The sequence below is a fragment of the Coregonus lavaretus genome (assembly GCF_964263955.1).
Source record: "Coregonus lavaretus genome assembly, chromosome: 9".
In the NCBI taxonomy this organism is placed as follows: domain Eukaryota; kingdom Metazoa; phylum Chordata; class Actinopteri; order Salmoniformes; family Salmonidae; genus Coregonus; species Coregonus lavaretus.
The window spans coordinates 39,199,560-39,217,710 of record NC_139996.1 but is presented as its reverse complement, the minus strand read 5'-3'; the positions used below and the strand labels follow the sequence as shown (position 1 = coordinate 39,217,710).

The following is an 18,151-nucleotide window of genomic DNA, read 5'->3' as shown; positions in this document are numbered from 1 at the left end:
GGTGCTTGGACAGACACTGTGCCATCCAAGTGCTCAGTTTAATTGGCTTCACTTCATCAGAATGGATGAATGATCTCTTGTTGTCACCATGATAGGCCTATAAGAGTGAAGTCAGTGAATTTCATAATTTTATTGCCTCATCTTGTGGATCCTGTTGTAGGCCTCACTTAGTGACTTTAAGGGCAACTTTTGAGTGGCAGTAGATAGCATAAAACAAGAATTGCAACTGCAGAGATAATCTTTGAATGAATAGACAATAGCCATAACGTCAATGTCTTCTTGAATGTTTTTCTTTAGATTGAAAGTCAGAGCCAAAGACCTCACCACATCCAAAAGCTCTTCCGGTGAGCCCACCGAATCTAATCACCGACAATGAGGTGACATTTCTGGCCAAAGCAGATGAAAAAAATAAGGTCTTTCATATGTCCATCAAGTGTGCTCTAGACATTATGTGCCACAATGACTAATGAAGAACTGGACTGACCACTGTCTCAATGAAGTAAGTCTACAGTTTACTCTAAACACATGTTACAGGGTAAATCCTTATTTTGATTGTATTATTGCTCCTGATCCTTGGGTTTAATGAGGAAACGTTATTCATTCTGCAAACTTTTATGTGGGCTATAATACATAATACTCATACATAGGAAAATAAGTTTTCTATCAAATTCTGCAAAAAGGTGTGTAGTTGGCTCTATAATAGCCCAGCAAAACACTTGGTAACACTTTACTTATACTGTATAACTAAAGACTGCGGGTATAATGCTTGATAACTTGTTGATCGGAGACAGTTTTCTTTAACAGTTCTTCTTCACACAGAGTACAGACGGCCCAAATTGTGTGTTGGTCGAGGCGCACTCACCATTGGCTCTCCCGCCTAGGGGCGTTGCTTGTGTTCCTATGTTGGCGAGCGCTTATGGTGCAAGGGTGTTCTATGGATGGCTAAGGAAAAGCTTATTTGGCACTGATCCCTCCTTTCCATATAGACGTAGCTTACATTAGGCAGCAAATACTCTGTTATGTATCGTAAATAGTGCGTGTTTACAGAGCATTGTGGATGCATATTTAGCCATGCGATGAGGCCAGTGCACTTTGCAAGACTGCAGAGAGCCTCCGCAGATCCCACGACCTGTTGCTGACAAGCCGGTGAAGGAGAGGTGAGAACCGCTTGAGAAAGGTAGCCTACTGCCTTGGAGACGAGAGCCCGTGGTTTGTTCACTGGGGAAATCATGCAGTTTGCAATCTGGCTGGTTGGACTAATGTGTCATCTGTCAGCACTTGTCCGGAACTCCTTGGAATACCGATTGCATCCGAAACAAGGTAGGCTATTTATCTCGTTGATTTATGGATGGTAGCATCCATAAAATGCGATATCTGAAAGTATATGTTTAAACTGTTTAGTAGCCTAATGGCGCTGAAGAAAGATGCCAGTAGAGTACATTGTAGGCTAACTGATACAAAATAGTTGCATGTCAAAAACGGTTACATTGACGCGTCTTTATTGGCTATATCTTTTACCGTTATAATCTCTCTGAATGAATCTCACTAATGCACGTTTCCTTGCATTTTAGAAAGTTTCATCAAACAGTTGTCATCCTATGAAATTATCACCCCGCTGCGGATAAATGATTTCGGAGAATCATTCACCCACAAGTTTCACTACAAAAGGAAACGGAGAAGTGTGAATTCGGATTCTTTGGATGGTTTACATGCTCACTACAGAATTGAGGCGTTCGGACAACGCTTTCATCTCAATCTAACCGCCGACTCCGGTTTTATTGCCCCCACGTACACTGTGACACATTTGGGAGCGGAGCACAGCAACGCAACAGAGTCCCAACAACAAGAAGCCAGCGATATGCGGCACTGCTTTTTCCGCGGACACGTCAACGCCAAGATTGAATCCACCGCAGTCTTCAGTCTGTGCACTGGTCTTGTGAGTATGACTTTTCCCCTCTAAACTTAAATACTTTTATTAGGCGCTGCTGAGTCTCCCTGGTTATTCCCATTTCAACGGATTCCATGCATATCCTCCATAACTCACAGCACTAGTAAAACAACACATATCACTGCACCTGACCAGTGTATGTGACAATAAAACATATATTTGTTTTGTGTGTGAAGTGCATATATGTAACATGAGCATGTGTGGCTTGACGTGTCATTGACCACAGTGTCAGCAGGGACAGGGGCAGGGCAGCATCCCACCTCTTGTCTGTTCAGTAGTAATACCACTGGGGTGAAGTTGCTATTACACGTTTTACATTATGTCCTCTGCCGGATATAATTCCAACATGGGTATCTATGACATAATGTGTTTTTTTTATTATTATGAAAGTCCTTTGGCACACATTTTGTTTATTTTTATTGTGCCAATTATGGAATGACACATAGCGTAGGCATCTTGGAATATATGAATATACTTTTAATAATCCTGGTGTTTTCTATAATGACACAGTGTATTATGTCCTCAGGGATGTTTAGCCCACCCACTATAAGTCTCTGTCATTCTGGCCACTTTTATTGTGTATCTGTCTTACACATTGACTCTTATCTCATGGGGCTATAATGGAGTTATTGGATGTTAATTGGCTTTAAACCAAGTCGTTAGAGAATAATACCATTTAGATGAGAATCTTCCTCATCACTCCCTTCTCACTTCAGTGAAGTTTCAGTGGTGTGAGAGAATCAGGTAGTGTTGAAGGGATGACTTCATGGGTCAGATAAGGTTACTGGTACAGGGGCAGGGCTTGACCTCGTTCGCGCTAGTCTGATTCAGTGGGAACTGAATGTTTGCCTAGCTGGCCACAGAAAGTGACAGAGGGCCATAGCCTTGGAGGCTCCTGCTGTATATGTCACTGCAGCCCTATCAGTGACATCACACGCATTTTAGATATGCACAGTTTGCATGACTCTGGCCTGGGGTGACTGGCACTGGCCACATATAAGATGCACTGCATGGCTGTATAACTAGCACAACACATAATCAACTGATTGTGTTTTCAGTGAAACACACCCTTCTCTTAACTTGTTATCTAAATTATGTACTTTAATGTTAAGCTGATTACTTCAGACATACCGTACATACAGTACCTCATCTACTGGTAAAAAAGCTTTGATTGTCAGTCTTTCCAACTTGATGTCACTTCAAGCTCTTTTCCAAACATTGATATAATTATGACTTCAAGCTCCTTTCCAAACATTTTTGCTTCCGTACAGTGTATTAGTACTCTCTGTGATGTTATCATCTGTAATTGAGAGTGACAGGACAATAGCATCAGTACACCCATGACTCTAGGCTATTGGGTCATAAACGTGTCAGCTTAGTCTCTGAGCGCTGAGGCTGCTGGGGCTTCGTTGGATGAGCACATTTTGGTGTGATGAGGGCTTTAAGGGATGATTAAGCCTCTAAAACAAAGGGGTCATTTTGAGAAGGGGAAGTTTCTCTTGCCTCTGGTGCCCAAAGGCTTCCCTCCAGGGGGCTAAGGGCCTTGTGTCTTTTCAAAGTGTGCTGTGACTTGTGGGAAACAGGAGAAAGTGGCTAGCCTGTGGATAACTACTAATGAAGGTGCTGAGAGGAATCTAGAGTATGACTCACACCGTGGGAAATGTGTGTCCTCCTAGGGTTTCTCTGTTTAAAGGAACATAATGGGGGTACATTCAGAATACCCCCTATGTATCACATATGTCCCTCTCTCTGTTTCTACAGTCATCTGTCAAGTGATAGATATCTACACACAAAAAAAATTGCTGGGTTAAAAACAACCGTTGGGTTATTTTCACCTAGACAGTTTGTTCACAAACAACCATTTGTTTTTTAAAAGTTGTGTTGTTGATGCTGGGTTATTGATCTATGATCCACTGGGTCAGAGTAGAAGACTGGAGGTTTGGCCTAGTAGGGGTGTGGCTTCAGATAGTTATTTTTGGCCACCTGTGAGAGTAAATGTCATTCCGGTTAATCTGTTCTGTTGTATTGTCTACACATGTTAAGGTTGTGCACTGACACAGACACAAGATTATGAGTACCTTAAATGAAAATTCCACCCCAAAATGATCTTATGGTATTTGTTTCATTATTACATAGTTGCAAAATGTATGTAAGTTGTATGTACTGTATGTAACTTTCAGAATATAGAAATCATCTCTGTATGATGCATTTTGAATCATATGATGCAAACCGCAGCATCATATGATGTGAACTGCATCATACAGGGATGATTTCTGTATTTTGCTAACTTGATTGGTGACAAGCTAAACATTTTAGGACTATATCAGCAATGGGCTAATGAAACAAATACCAAAATATAGTTTTTGGGTAGACTTTTCCTTTAAGTGTCTATGCATATCCCAATGTTGGGATAGTTCCCACTTTGGTATAATATTTAAATAATAATGTTATACATTTTATATTAAAATACAGAGAAAAATTGAAATTTGCAGTGTACAAACTTAACATGATGAACATGAATTACATTTACTCTCACGGGTGGCCAAAAATAACTATCTGAAAGCCACAGCCCCAATAGGCCAGCCCTTTTTTGATTACCTAAACATGGGTTAATTTAACCATCAGTTGGAATTTTATTCACTTTCAACTGAATCCCAGCAGATTAGTATTTTTTAATGTAATCCATAGGTTATTTTAAGGAGGTGTGGCCTATTGGGTGCGTGGCTTTCAGATAGGTATTTTTGGCCATCTGTGAGAGTCATGTTTGTTAACCGAAAATTAACATGTATCTTCAATATTTTTGCACATTACATATTTCAATATACAATTAATTTGATTTAAATAACATAACAAAGTGGTAACTATCCCAACATTGGGATACACATAGACACTTGAGGAACTCAACTTGTGTACACCTCATTAAGCTATAACAGTATCAGTGCGCAACATTAACATGTGTTGACAATACAACAGAACAGATTAACCGGAATGGTATTTACTCTCACGGGTGGCCAAAAATAAGAATCCAAAAGCCACGCCCCTATTAAGTCACGCCTCCAGTCTTCTGATCTGACCCGGTGGAACATAGCTCAAAAACCCAACTACAGTGCATTCAGGAAAGTATTCAGACCCCTTGACTTTTTCAACATTTTGCTACGTTACAGCCTTATTCTAAAATGGATTCAATTGTTTTTTTCCCTCATCAATCTACACACAATACCCCCATAATGACAAAGCAAAAAACATGTTTTTAGATATTTTTGCAAATGTATTAAAAATAAAAAAAACGTCAATATCACATTTACATAAGTATTCAGACCCTTTACTCAGTACTTTGTTGGAGCACCTTTGGCAGCGATTACAGCCTTGAGTCTTCTTGGGTATGACACTACAAGCTGGCACACCTGTATTTGGGGAGTTTCTCCCATTCTTTTCTGCAGATCCTCTCAAGCTCTGTCAGGTTGGATGGGGAGTGTCGCTGCACAGCTATTTTCAGGTCTCTCCAGAGATGTTCGATCGGGTTCAAGTCCAGGCTCTGGCTGGGCCACTCAAGGACATTCAGAGACTTGTCCCGAATCCACTCCTCCGATGTCTTGGCTGTGTGCTTAGGGTTGTTGTCCTGTTGGAAGGTGAACCTTCGCCCCAGTCTGAGGTCCTGAGCGCTCTGGAGCAGGTTTTCATCTTGGATCTCTCTGTACTTTGCTCCGTTCATCTTTCCCTCGATCCTGACTAGTCTCCCAGTCCCTGCCGCTGAAAAACATCCCCACAGCATGATGCTGCCACCACCATGCTTCACCGTAGGGATGGTGCCAGGTTTCCTCCAGATGTGACACTTGGTATTCAGGCCAAAGAGTACAATCTTGGTTTCATCAGACCAGAGAATATTGTTTCTCATGGTCTGAGAGTCCTTTAGGTGCCTTTGGCAAACTCCAAGTGGGCTGTCATGTGCCTTTTACTGAGGAGTGGCTTCTGTCTGGCCACTCTACCATAAAGGCCTGATTGGTGGAGTGCTGCAGAGATGGTTGTCCTTCTGGAATGTTCTCCCATCTCCACAGAGGAACTCTGCAGCTCTGTCAGAGTGCCCATCGGGTTCTTGGTCACCTCCCTGACCAAGACCCTTCTCCCCCGATTGCTCAGTTTGAATGTTGGAGGCCACTGTGTTCTTGGGGACCTTCAATGCTGCAGACATTTTTTGGTACCATTCCCCAGATCTGTACCTCGACACAATCCTGTCTCGGAGCTCTACGGACAATTCCTTTGACCTCAGGGCTTGGTTTTTGCTCTGACATGCACTGTCAACTGTGGGACATTATATAGAACGGTGTGTGCCTTTCCAAATCATGTCCAATCAATTGAATTTACCACAGGTGGACTCCAATCAAGTTGTAGAAACATCTCAAGGATGATCAATGGAAACAGGATGCACCTGAGCTCAATTTCGAGTCTCATAGCAAAGGGTCTGAATACTTATGTAAACAAGCTATTTCTGGGGGTAAAAAAAACAACAACACATTTCTAAAAACCTGTTTTCGCTTTGTCGTTATGGGGTATTGTGTGTAGATTAATGAGGGGAAAAAATAATGCAATACATTTTAGAATAAGGCTGTAACGTAACACAATGTGGAAAAAGTCAAGGGGTCTGAATACTTTGCGAATGCACTGTAAGTGACCCAGCTGGCTGGTCATAAATAACCCAATGTGTGTTCTGTCCACTACACTCTTAGAAAAAAAGGTGCTATCTAGAACCTTAAAAGGTTATTTGGCTGTCCTAATAGGAGAACCCTTTGAAGAACCCTTTTTGGTTTGAGGTGGACCCCTTTTGAATCCAGGTAGAACCATTTTGGGTTCCATGTAGAACCCTTCCCATATAGGGTTCTACATGGAACTAAAAAGGGTTCTACCTGGAAACAAAAAGGGTTCTTCATAGGGTTCTCCTATTAGGACAGCCAAATAACCTTTTAAGGTTCTAGCTAGCAGAAGAACCCTTTTGGAACCCTTTTTTTTAAAAGAGTGTATTTACCCAGCCCCGGGTTTTAAAGTGTATGTGAAGATCAGACGCTAGATACTTTAACAGTCTGTTTAACTAAAGAGATGGCCTGTCTTTACTGTACGTCACATTAAATGACTGTCATAGTGGTCTTTGCTAGCTGTGTGTCAACAGACAGAGATTCCTCACCACGGCCTTGGACTGTAGCTCTCTGTGAAGTCCCCTCCACCAAAGGCCCATTACAGCACCCGTTCCTGAACAGCAACATTGTGTGTTCGTCCAAACTAGGTTGTCAGATTTCCAAGTGAATAGAAACTAACACTAGACCCCTGACACCATGCTTCCTAGTTTGTGCAAACAAATACTTGACACTTGGTGTGTGTTTAGCGGTGTGGAAACGCTTGTTGGGATTATGGGAAGAAGTCCGTTCCTCAGACCGACGATGTACTACTACTACAACATTTTCATATTTGTCCTTGTAGAACTTGATAGATGTCATACAATGTACAATGTTAGGTAGGTTGTTGTCATTCTGTGCATCACCACAGTCTCGACCCCAGGCTCTTTTGTGCACTGTACATATAGGAAGTGCCTGGTGCCCAGTCTATAGTTCATCAACTCAGTAATCACTCAGTCCTTGACATTACTGTATAGTACCTGAGTGAGTGCCTTAGGCTGACAGTGTCTGTGTGCAACTTAACATAACGCTGCATGGGATAGACTGCTACAAGCTGTTCGCTGATGGCCTTGTATACAAACGCTCCCACCCAGCACATGCTGACAGTACCATGCCTTGTAATGATACAGTGTAACTGGACTCTGTTAATACTCTGCTCTATGCCAGCGCAGCACATTCACATTAATTCATTCTCACTATACTCTACTATACTGACATGTCATCAGAGGAGCAGAGTGGGGCGCTCAAGGTGGTTTTCACGCAGTGTTACAAGACTGAGACTTAGAGAGAGCTTCTAACTACTATAGCCATAGTTTGTTTCCTCTGCTCTGGGTCATGTTATTACAAGGGCAACCCAGTCATTATATTGTACTTGGGCTCAGGTTGAGCTCTCATCATATAGCATATAGTCTTCAGCACTCTGGCTTTCCAAGATGCAAGGGTGTGTGTGTTCAAATGTCTATCCCATCTACCGTGAACGGAAAATAAGAAATGGACACATGGTATGTCCTTTGTTTTCCATGGCCTTTCTGGATATTTTCTGTTTTCAAATTCCGATCACTTGTGGGGATGCTCATGGAAATTGCCCCCAAAAGATAACATTCCACCACACAATATCCTGTTAAAGTGTGCGTATGAAATTACCATACAAACACCTTTGTCTTCACGGCTGAGTGAGCCAGCGAGCGACTGGCTGTTGAACTAAGCAGCTTTGTGAGGGCCTCATCCTCCACATCAAAATTTGCATTGCCCAATCCTATCAAAATGATATCACTCCTCCCATTGGTTGTCATTCATTCAAGACAGGATTTGAGTGGTGCACTCTCAAATACTATCAAAACAATAGTTTTAAAGACACAGGTTGTAAGATTTAGGTGGGATGCTAATGTTGTGTGAAATGAAAATATGCTATGATATATGAGGAATATACTGTATGTGTCAATCAAGCCCATTTCTTATCATCAAATGTCCTGAGGATTATGCTGTCATCTCACCCATTATTACGCAATGTCCTCAACTCAAAGTACTAAATATTTATTTAGGAATTCCTGAATGCAAACAATAGAATTTGCATTAAAATGGAGGGCTTGATGGCCCATCCATATACTGTACTGCAGCAACATGATGGCCCATTAAAATACTGCCGCGGCAAGATCGTGTTACTGCCATGACAAGTCTGGACAAATTAAGATCCAACACCTGTACTAAGAAGGATTACTAGTGTGATGATTGTATCAATGGTGATTGACAGAGACCTTAGTAGTGTTTTCCCTGTTTTCCGATTTTCCATGTTGTTTCCATTTCCACCGGCTAAAGATATATATCTTTGGAAGACAGTGTACTTTTGGAAGATTTTCATTTTGCGTTATTCTTGTGTTGTTTGGACTAGTCATGAACTAATGATGCATAGCACACTGTGTGCTATACTGGTACTCAACATTAACTCAGGGAAACAGCACACATGTTGTAAAAAGCTACATCACTCTAAAACATGAATGATCAAATGTTTTAAATAGCACGAGAAGTTCAGTTATTACTTAGATTTCAGTTATTACAATGTCTCTAGGTTTACGACAAAACAAGACATGCACTTGCAGGTGGTGACCACTTAAAGTATATGGACACCCAACCTGTCATACCATAGCTGTCATATATAGTGACCCTGTCACTCATATGACCCACACCGCACAGACCTCTAACCAACTCTCTCTCTCTCTCTCTCTCTCTCTCTCTCTCTCTCTCTCTCTCTCTCTCTCTCTCTCTCTCTCTCTCTCTCTCTCTCTCTCTCTCTCTCTCTCTCTCTCTCTCTCTCTCTCTCTCTCTCTCTCTCTCTCTCTCCTCCAGATGGGGACTTTTACCACCCAGCATGGTGAATACTTCTTAGAGCCCCTGATGAATGCGGAGGAGGGGGAGGAGTACGACGAGGAGCACAACAAACCTCACCTCGTCTACAGAAAGGACAGGAAGAGGAGAGAGGGCCCTGCCAGTGAACCCACACAACCCTGTTCAGCCTCAGGTAACAGACCTACCACAGTCTACCCCTGTACTTACCACAGCCTGGATCTGCTCCTATACTATACTATATAACCACAGTCTGATTGTTACTGTGATTGTTCCTGGGTTTCCCCTCAGACTTAGCCCCAGTATGACCTGTTCTGTTCTTCAACTCTGTGCCACAGCCGTAATAACTGTCCTAAATGCAAATGATACTCAGTCACGATCCTTGGCTGCTGGCTTAGCGAGAAGATTTGAGCCTTGATTAAGCGTGTTATTGAAATCATTTACTTAATAAAGCTAAAATGCGTTCCAGCCCAGCGAACCATTCCCTGTTGGTGTTCACACCCAAGACCGTGGAGGAACAGAGGAAGAAATAACAGCTTTTTACTTTGTGGCACTAGCGGAGAGAAATAAAGAAACTGGAGAGCACTGCACTTGTAGGCTGCTATCTGAATGTTTTCCGTTTCATTTGAATTTGTATAGCTACAGCCTTTAGATGGTGGAGAGGCTCACAAAAAGCAAAGTGACCCAGCAGAGTTCACCCTGACACAGGCCCTTAAAGGAGAGCTCGCGGGGAGCTTTGTGGGCAGCCTTTGTTGGCTGATGCAATAAATCTTTTATGTGCTGGACACTTGATTTGCTTGTTGTCTGAACACGGGTATTGTCCGCTGGTTGTGGCCATTGTCTGTGAAGTAGTTGGAGTGACCTGAGGGGCCAGGCCAATACCTCCTTAATATGCTTGCCTTTCACTCCATCAGTCTGTGTGTGGCAAACACAGAGGGGCAGCAATCTGGAGGGTTTCAGCCAGGCATTGAAGACCTTTGAAAAATGTAGGCACTGTCAGATAGTGGGTGGGAGGTGGGATACTCTTGATAGGCCATGGTTTAACATTAAGGAGGTGTAGCAGCTATCTTGCACACACAAGTTGTGGGTCTGTCAATATCAATATCCCCTGTCCACCCTCACAGATTAGATACAACATCAGTAGATTTTTCTATTTAAAGTGCCCAAGCAAACACAGGCTTCCTCCTCACCTTTTAATAAGTCAATGGGGTCTTGTTATAACATAGATAGATAGCAGGGGAATGAGAAGACACCTGCAGCAGGCCTCATCAAAGGGCAGCAGAGCAGACACACAATGAGGCGGGATTAAAGGAGAGAGACGTCACAGGGCCGGGTTAGGACAGGAGGACTGTGAGGTGTCCTGGGTTGTGGTTCCACACCCTTATCTGATAGGCTCCTCTCCAGATGCACTGATAAATGCCTCTCTTTGAAGGCCACAGTAGGCCTGGCTGGCTGGCTGGCTGGCTGGCTGCTAGTAGGCCTCCTTTCTTTTTATGGGAATGTGTGCAGTGCATTGCAGTGCAGTGCAGTGCACACACTGACTGTTACTATCAGGTCAGGAGTAAACACTGTGTTGGTTGGCTGCTCTCAAAGCATAACAAATATATAATTGGTTTTGATGGTGTGGAAGAGTAATCTATTAGCTGCCTGTAAATTAGGGCTGACATTCTTATATAGTTAATGGACAACTGGTCAGATAGATTAGGTGGACTGCCCCCCCCCCCCCCCCCCCCCCCTCAATTCAATTCAATTCAAAGGGGCTTTATTGGCATGGGAAACGTGTTTTTACATTGCCAAAGCAAATTAAATAAACAATAAACAAAAGTGAGAAGACACAAAACAACATCAACAAACTATTAAAATGTAACTGTAAATATTTAACTCAAAAGGGTTTAAAAAATATAAAGACATTTAAAGTGTTATATTATCAGCTATGTACAGGGTTTTAGCAATGTGCAAATAGTAGGGGAAGATAAAAACAGATAAATATTGTTGGATTTACAATGTTGTTTGTTCACCACTTCCATTTTTTCTCTCTCTCTCTCTCTCTCTCTCTCTCTCTCTCTCTCTCTCTCTCTCTCTCTCTCTCTCTCTCTCTCTCTCTCTCTCTCTCTCTCTCTCTTAAATCAAAGTCGCTAGCCGGAGTTTCATTGCTGAGGGGGGCAGAAGGGTTTTGGGGCTTTGGGGGGTTGGAAGGAGGCTCAAAACCTGCCAACTATCCTGGTTGGTCAGAACAGAACACACATGGAAATGCCAGACGCTTTACAATTAACCATCCTTCCAGCCCTTCTTCACTCTGTACATTTAAAAATATATTTGTTTTGCAGAACATTAGTCATTCAGTGAGTCATTCTTTCCTCCCCCTCTCTTTGCTGCTATACTCTTCAGGGAGAGACATATTTTTTAAACAGACAACAATGAAACTTTTTGTCTGTTTTGTTAATTGGTCTTCCAGGACACAAACAAAATGTGTATCAGTGAAAAGATAAGGTTTACATTTAGATAGGCCTATGTCGGCTCTTGTTGCTGCATTTGAGCCATACATGCTAGTTCAGGAATGCTATAGAAGAAGACAATAGGCTTATGGTGGTATACTGTATGTCTTTACTCTCAGTTGTATAAGAATTTCCATAGTTGGTGTAGTCCTGTTGGTTTCCATAGTTGGTGTAGTCCTGTTGGTTTCCATAGTTGGTGTAGTCCTGCTGTAGTCCTATCTCTGCACTCCTTGGTAAAATGTGTTGATAGAAGCGGAACAGTATGTTTCAACTGAGATAAAGTGAAAAAATATCAAGTTGAAGAGCTCATTGTGTCCATCATTGTGCAGTCAGTCGTCTTTGGTCTTTCAACAGAAATCGCATATTTTTGCCTCTAATATGCCATCACCAACAGGGGAGTGTTGAAAATGCTACTGTGATAATAAGGGCTTTTAAAGTGTAACCTCTTAAGGAAGATAGAGTTTCTGTTATTTTATCATCAGTCATTACACAGTAATTAAGCTGTCATTGGCTGTGTGTTCATGCATTGTTGTTAGAGCACTACAGCATCCTTCCATGACTCATGCTTTCCATCTGATTCAAGGTGAAATGTTTCTCAAACTCAATATATAATTTAGGCATACTATTTTATGAAATTCAAGTTCAGATACACTACCTTCCTTGACATTAACATGACCCAGATCTTCCTCCCAACTACTGTTCACTATATCAAGCAGCCATGTCTAGGTCTACAGCTGTTTATGCCCACTAAGTCATATTGGGTGGTTTTACTGTTTTTGATAACTGTGAAGTTGGGAGCTGTTCAGTGGGTGATTACGTTTTAAGAGGCGAATGTTCCTCATTGTTTTTTTTTGTTGTTGTTTTTTTACCTTTATTTAACTAGTCAAGTCAGTTAAGAACATATTCTTATTTACAATGACGGCCTACATGTGCCAGGATGGGTTTAAAAGCTTCTACAAAGGAGCTCGTCAGACTGAAATCCAAATACTGTGACTGTGTCGGTCCCCTAATGCAACATTCTGGGGGTTATCTGTCTGTCTGTGGGCTAAGGCTTGCATGTGAATCTCTGTGTCGGTCGTCTTGAGATGTCGATAGTCAGAAGGATGGGGAGGACTGTCACTGCTCCCTATGATCACTAGGTCTCTGCAGGGCTGACATTTATGAGCGCTTCGAAGGTAATGAGAGGTTGTAGTTATGTGTTTCTCTCTCATGATGTACTTACTATACCAAAGGCACTGACAGGTCCCTGGTACTAGGACTGGGATGCTGTGAATGGAACAATTAGTGTGATAATAGAGAAGTTGTTTCTGTTGGAGTATACAGAGTTGGTTGGCAGTGGGCCTGTGGCTAGCCCTGGCACAAAGCATCGCAGGGAAATGCTTTCTCATGCTCTACCCCGTATGTCCAGTTATTGAACTAGCCGACTTGAATCGCTCCCTGTTCTTTGGCGCTTTCATGTATGTGAATGGAGCACTTGTTGTGTGTTGTGTGTGTGACCTCGCGCTTGTCACCCTTTGTTTGGAGTCACTCATTGGAGGGGATTTGACCTTGAATTATTTCCTAGTGGTTTTCGGCCCTCCGTTTCATCTGTTTACGCTCTCAGTTGAAGCTGTTTTTGTCTCTCATGCCGTGTTGGGAATGGGGTCAACAGAGGTAGCCATGGTGTGATGGATGGATGGTTATCGGTCAGACAACCTCTTTCACCTTTAGGATCTGGCTCAGTTAGGTGTGGGGGCTTTTGGATGTCATTTGGCGCCATAGTACTTAGGCCAGGGTTCCCTGGTTATTTGGCCCCCAATGTTGTCTCAAAAATATATATACAAAATATATAATTTTCGTTGTTGGGCATTAAAGACTGTAAAATAACCAGGAAATGAGCTCAACGTTATTTTCATGTAGGAAATCTGTTCCCATGTATTCCCATGCATAATTAGAGAGGCATATGTAATCGTATCCCATGTTATCAAGGTTTGAAATGATTCTGTTTTTGTCAAATACTATACCTATTTGGGATTCTTGCGGTCAATTTGCAGTGTGCAAATTATTTATAACTATGTTCCGCCCTCCCGACCATCCGCTCAAGGAAAAATCTGCCCACTGCTGAATGTAATTGGGGATCCCTGGCTTAGGCCTTGCCGCTCTACACCTCCCTCCCTCCCTCCCAGCCAGCCCCCCCCCCCCCCCCCCCCAACCCACCCACCATGGAGCCGCTATTGTTGCTCATCCTGAAATGGGTATCTGGCCGTGCTTTGTTCAATGAGTGAGTGTGTACAAATGTTTGCTTTGTTCATGTGTGTGCGTGCGAAGTGTGCGTGTGTGTAAGTAAGTGTACGCACAGACTGTGTGTATGTGTTTACTCTGCTGGGCTCATCTGTTTGACTGAGTGCTTGTTGTCTCTGTTAATGTGGCTGTGGATGAGACAGCCCACTGAGGGGTTGGAATCGCTGAGCGAGGAGAGGAGAGAAGAGAAGCAGCCTAGTCTGTGCTGCATGTGTGCTGGTCTCACTCTAAACCCTGGCACCAGCCCCGGACGTTTCTCAGGCTCTCTCTCTGCCTTCCTCCTCCCCTCTACACCTGTGTCTCTATCTGTAGCAGCCCCTCAATCCAAGTCAGAGTTTTCATACTCACCTCCAGCTGTAAATGTACACAGGAGAAGTTGGACTGTGTAGTAGCTGGGGCAGAAAAAATATCGGACATATGGTACATTTGGTGAACATTGTGCCTCTGTCTATTAGTGATTGAGATATGAAGTGCTATGATGCGTCTCCGACCTAGCCAATAGTAATTGTGAACCAGTATGTTATAGGTAGTATCAACAAACATCACTGGACTCCAGCAATAATAGAGCCCTCATTGCTCAGTCTGGTGTTCAAATTCCAACAGCTATTTTCTTCCGAGGTCTTCTGTCTGTCTGTCTGTCTGTTTTGGTATTCTGTCTGAACGGATGGGCGGGAGGGGATCCATCAGACCTGCAGCTTTCTATTATAGTGTTATTATGGTGGCAGTTGTCAGAGGTGAGAGGTGCTAACAGGTGAGGGACATGGTCCCCCACAACGTGGCCCTGGACATGCTGGGACACCACTGACCCTAATGGGAAGACGGGTTAGGCCAGAGACGTGCAGTGTCAACGCCTGGAGCTCCTCTGTCCATCTGAATTCCTATAGGCACCAAAACAAGTGGTTGAAATGATTATGGTACTGTTATGTATGGAAAGTCTATGGAGGTTACTTGATCTTGTGGAATTGAGACCAATGGAATATGGATGGAGAGTGGAATCCAAGATGTTGCTGCTGTCATCTCGTTTTACAGGGGTTCAGACACATCACGGGGAAAATGTAATTCCCATCATCTAAAGAGCACTCATGTCCTCATTAAAAGCTGAAGGGAAAGTAGATGCCAGATGCTTTGGGGTAATTGATTCAGTGCCGTGGTTTTACGAGTGTGGTTTTCTGCAGCCCCTCTCATCTTTACTGTACACTCTACCCAGAGAACAGAGCTAACATAAATGAACCGACCATCATCTCTACCCTTGTCTCATCAACATGAGAGAAGCAAGGAATGTCTGGCAGCTTTCCCTGCTCTTATCGTGTGAGGTAGAGATGGTTCCATTGAAGGACAACCTAGCTGTGGCGTCATTGTTGTTGAACTCCAGAGCAGAGGAATGGGATTCCCTGTTGAGAAAGTCTGGTACCTAAACTCTAACCCTTAACCCCCTGGCCACTCTACGACCTTTACCATGGATCTGGACAGTAACACTGACACCACTGTGGCAGACAGTGTGTGTGAAACCTGCTATCTTTCTTTCTGAGGGTCAAGAGTCATGCAGCCAGGTCTTTCGTTCTTCAGCAACAATTAGTTCCCTCCGTTCTCTGTCTAGCCAGCAGCCACAGAATGGCTCTTAATTGTAGGTCTGTGGGGGTCTACAGGATGTTGTACTGTCCATTAAACGACCTGACCCCTGATTGGCCCAGGCATGACCTTTGCTTGGTGTAAGGAACACTACAGCTACACTCTACACTGTCACCGTAATTGGCACCCAAGTGACAGAGCTCTTTCTCTCCCAGTGGGTTCTTGTAAAATAATGTTAATTAGCTCAACAATGAAATCAGTGTTTCCTATTGTTGGCCTTTTGGCATTGATACTTCTGAACAAGTGAAAAGAGGTTGTAGTGCATTGGAGTATAAATATAAATTGACTTTAATCCAGCTTAAGTGGAGGAGAACGTCATGTTTGTTGACATCATGCTTGAAAGATACATCTATGTTGGTATCAAGCATTGACGTGATGTACTATTGCTTTAATGTTTCTAAATTGGATTATAAACAAAAATAAGCAAACATTTTTTGTGGTTATTGTGCTCAAACACCCTGTGTGCGCGATTGTGTTTGTGTGAGTGGGTAATATACGTCTTATTGAAAGAATACATAAATAACTTTAGTTATTAAGTCGTAAAATGTTATTGTGATTAGAACCCCCACCGTTTACTGCTCTGTATAGACAGGGATTGTACCAGAAAATGCTTTTGATTCCTCAGTTACATGTATGTGTACATAAGTGCCAACAAAAACACTGTATTTATAGATGGCACGCGTTGCAGAAATATGTGCCATTATACACTCTTAGAATTAGTGGTGACTGGAGGAACCTTGCAGATCCTCAAGCAACCCCTGGAGTTCCTCAAGGAACCGTTGCTAGTCAACAGTTTATATTTGCACCTTTATTTAGTTGGAGGATCCTTTAATGTTTCAATGTAGCAAACGCTTCCTGGAGGAACCCTGGACTGGAGGCGTGGCTTAGTAGGGTCTTGGCGTTCAGATATATATTTTTTGGGCCATCCGTTAGAGTAAATGTTATTGCTGTCCATCTGTTCTGTTGTATTGTCATCACATGTGAAGTTTGAACACTGATAATTTTGTAGCTTCAATGAGGCTTACAGAGGTGTATGAGTTCCTCAAGAGCCTGTGCAAATCCCAAAATCGGTGTAGTTACCACTTTATTACTATAAGTAGTCAGCAATGTTAATATTATATTAGACTATGTAATATGCATAAATATTCAAGGGACATTGAAGTTTGCAGTGTACAAACTTAACAATATGAACACGAATGACATTTACTCAAATGGGTGGCCAAAAAGAACTATCTGAAAGCCACACATCAAATAAGCCACGCCTCTAATCTTCTGATAGGCTGACACCTCTACAATATATTATTAAAAAGGTTCAAAATTGAACCCCTCCCATCACAAAAAGGTTCTGGTTTGAACCTTTACACAGGGGTTCCTCAAAAACCCTTTTCAGAGGACCATTTTTAGAACTCCGAAAGGTTCTTCCTGGCACCATTATTTCTAAGAGTGTAGCGCTGGACTGCAATGTCATCATGTGTTGGGCTGCATTGCTAGTATGAGTTACTGCTGTAGTTATCTGGAAGAGGGAATTTATGGATGTTTAATTATGTTTTATAAACATGGTAGAAGTTTTTAATAAATGTTTGATAAATATCTGTACATGTTTTATAGTTTTTTAATTGAGAGATAAAATCCCCTATTTTGGGGTTTGTCAGAGAAGATTACTTTTGGTCCTGTTAGTGAATCAGGCCAGGGCCAGCCCAAACTACTCTTCTCACAGTGTAAGGAGCAGCTCACCGGCCAGTGAGAGGGGGGATTTGACTGTAAGGCGATTTCGGAAAGGTTGTGTGTAGCTAATCTAATGTGATTTAAAGGCTATTATTATATTGGCCATATTTCCTCCTCCTGCTCCTCAACTTACTGTACTCCCTCGAATGAGTAAAAAAAAAGAGTTTTCCTTTTCTTTTTCTCTTCCTCTTTTAAACCCTCTCTATCATCGTCTTACAGTCTCTTTCTGTCTTGATGGTTTGATAGAGTAGCTGCTGGGTGCTCAGACCACAAGGTGACACTCACTATGACAGGGTTACTCAGAGGTAGTACTGAGTGATTAACCGAAATGTCAGTTATTTTTCATTTTTTAAACAACTAATTGACCAACGTTGGTTCAATTATTTGAATTACGGTATTATTTTTTTTTGTGAGCTCAATGCGCAGTTTCTCTTGAGATAAATCAGATCACGCCCGAACTGTGCGATATAGTAGGGGGTTGTAGTTTCCAACAGGCCAATATTCTACATAGTTTAGTGCAGAAAACGTGGTAATTAACTACAATGACCATAATCCATTGCGCGCCTACT

The 18,151-nt window shown here is 42.4% G+C and overlaps 1 protein-coding gene across 1 annotated transcript in view; it reads left to right on the top strand.

Annotated features, from left to right (window-relative positions):
* Nucleotides 1-929: 929 nt before the first annotated feature.
* Nucleotides 930-18,151, top strand: part of LOC311135348 (A disintegrin and metalloproteinase with thrombospondin motifs 20-like) — a 119,256-nt gene continuing 102,034 nt past the window's right edge. The window contains exons 1-3 of the mRNA XM_084169295.1: nucleotides 930-1,320; nucleotides 1,572-1,936; nucleotides 9,457-9,628. Coding sequence (XP_084025421.1) covers nucleotides 1,230-1,320; nucleotides 1,572-1,936; nucleotides 9,457-9,628 — 628 coding nt within the window. The 5' untranslated portion in view covers nucleotides 930-1,229. The remainder of the gene's footprint in view (nucleotides 1,321-1,571; nucleotides 1,937-9,456; nucleotides 9,629-18,151) is intronic.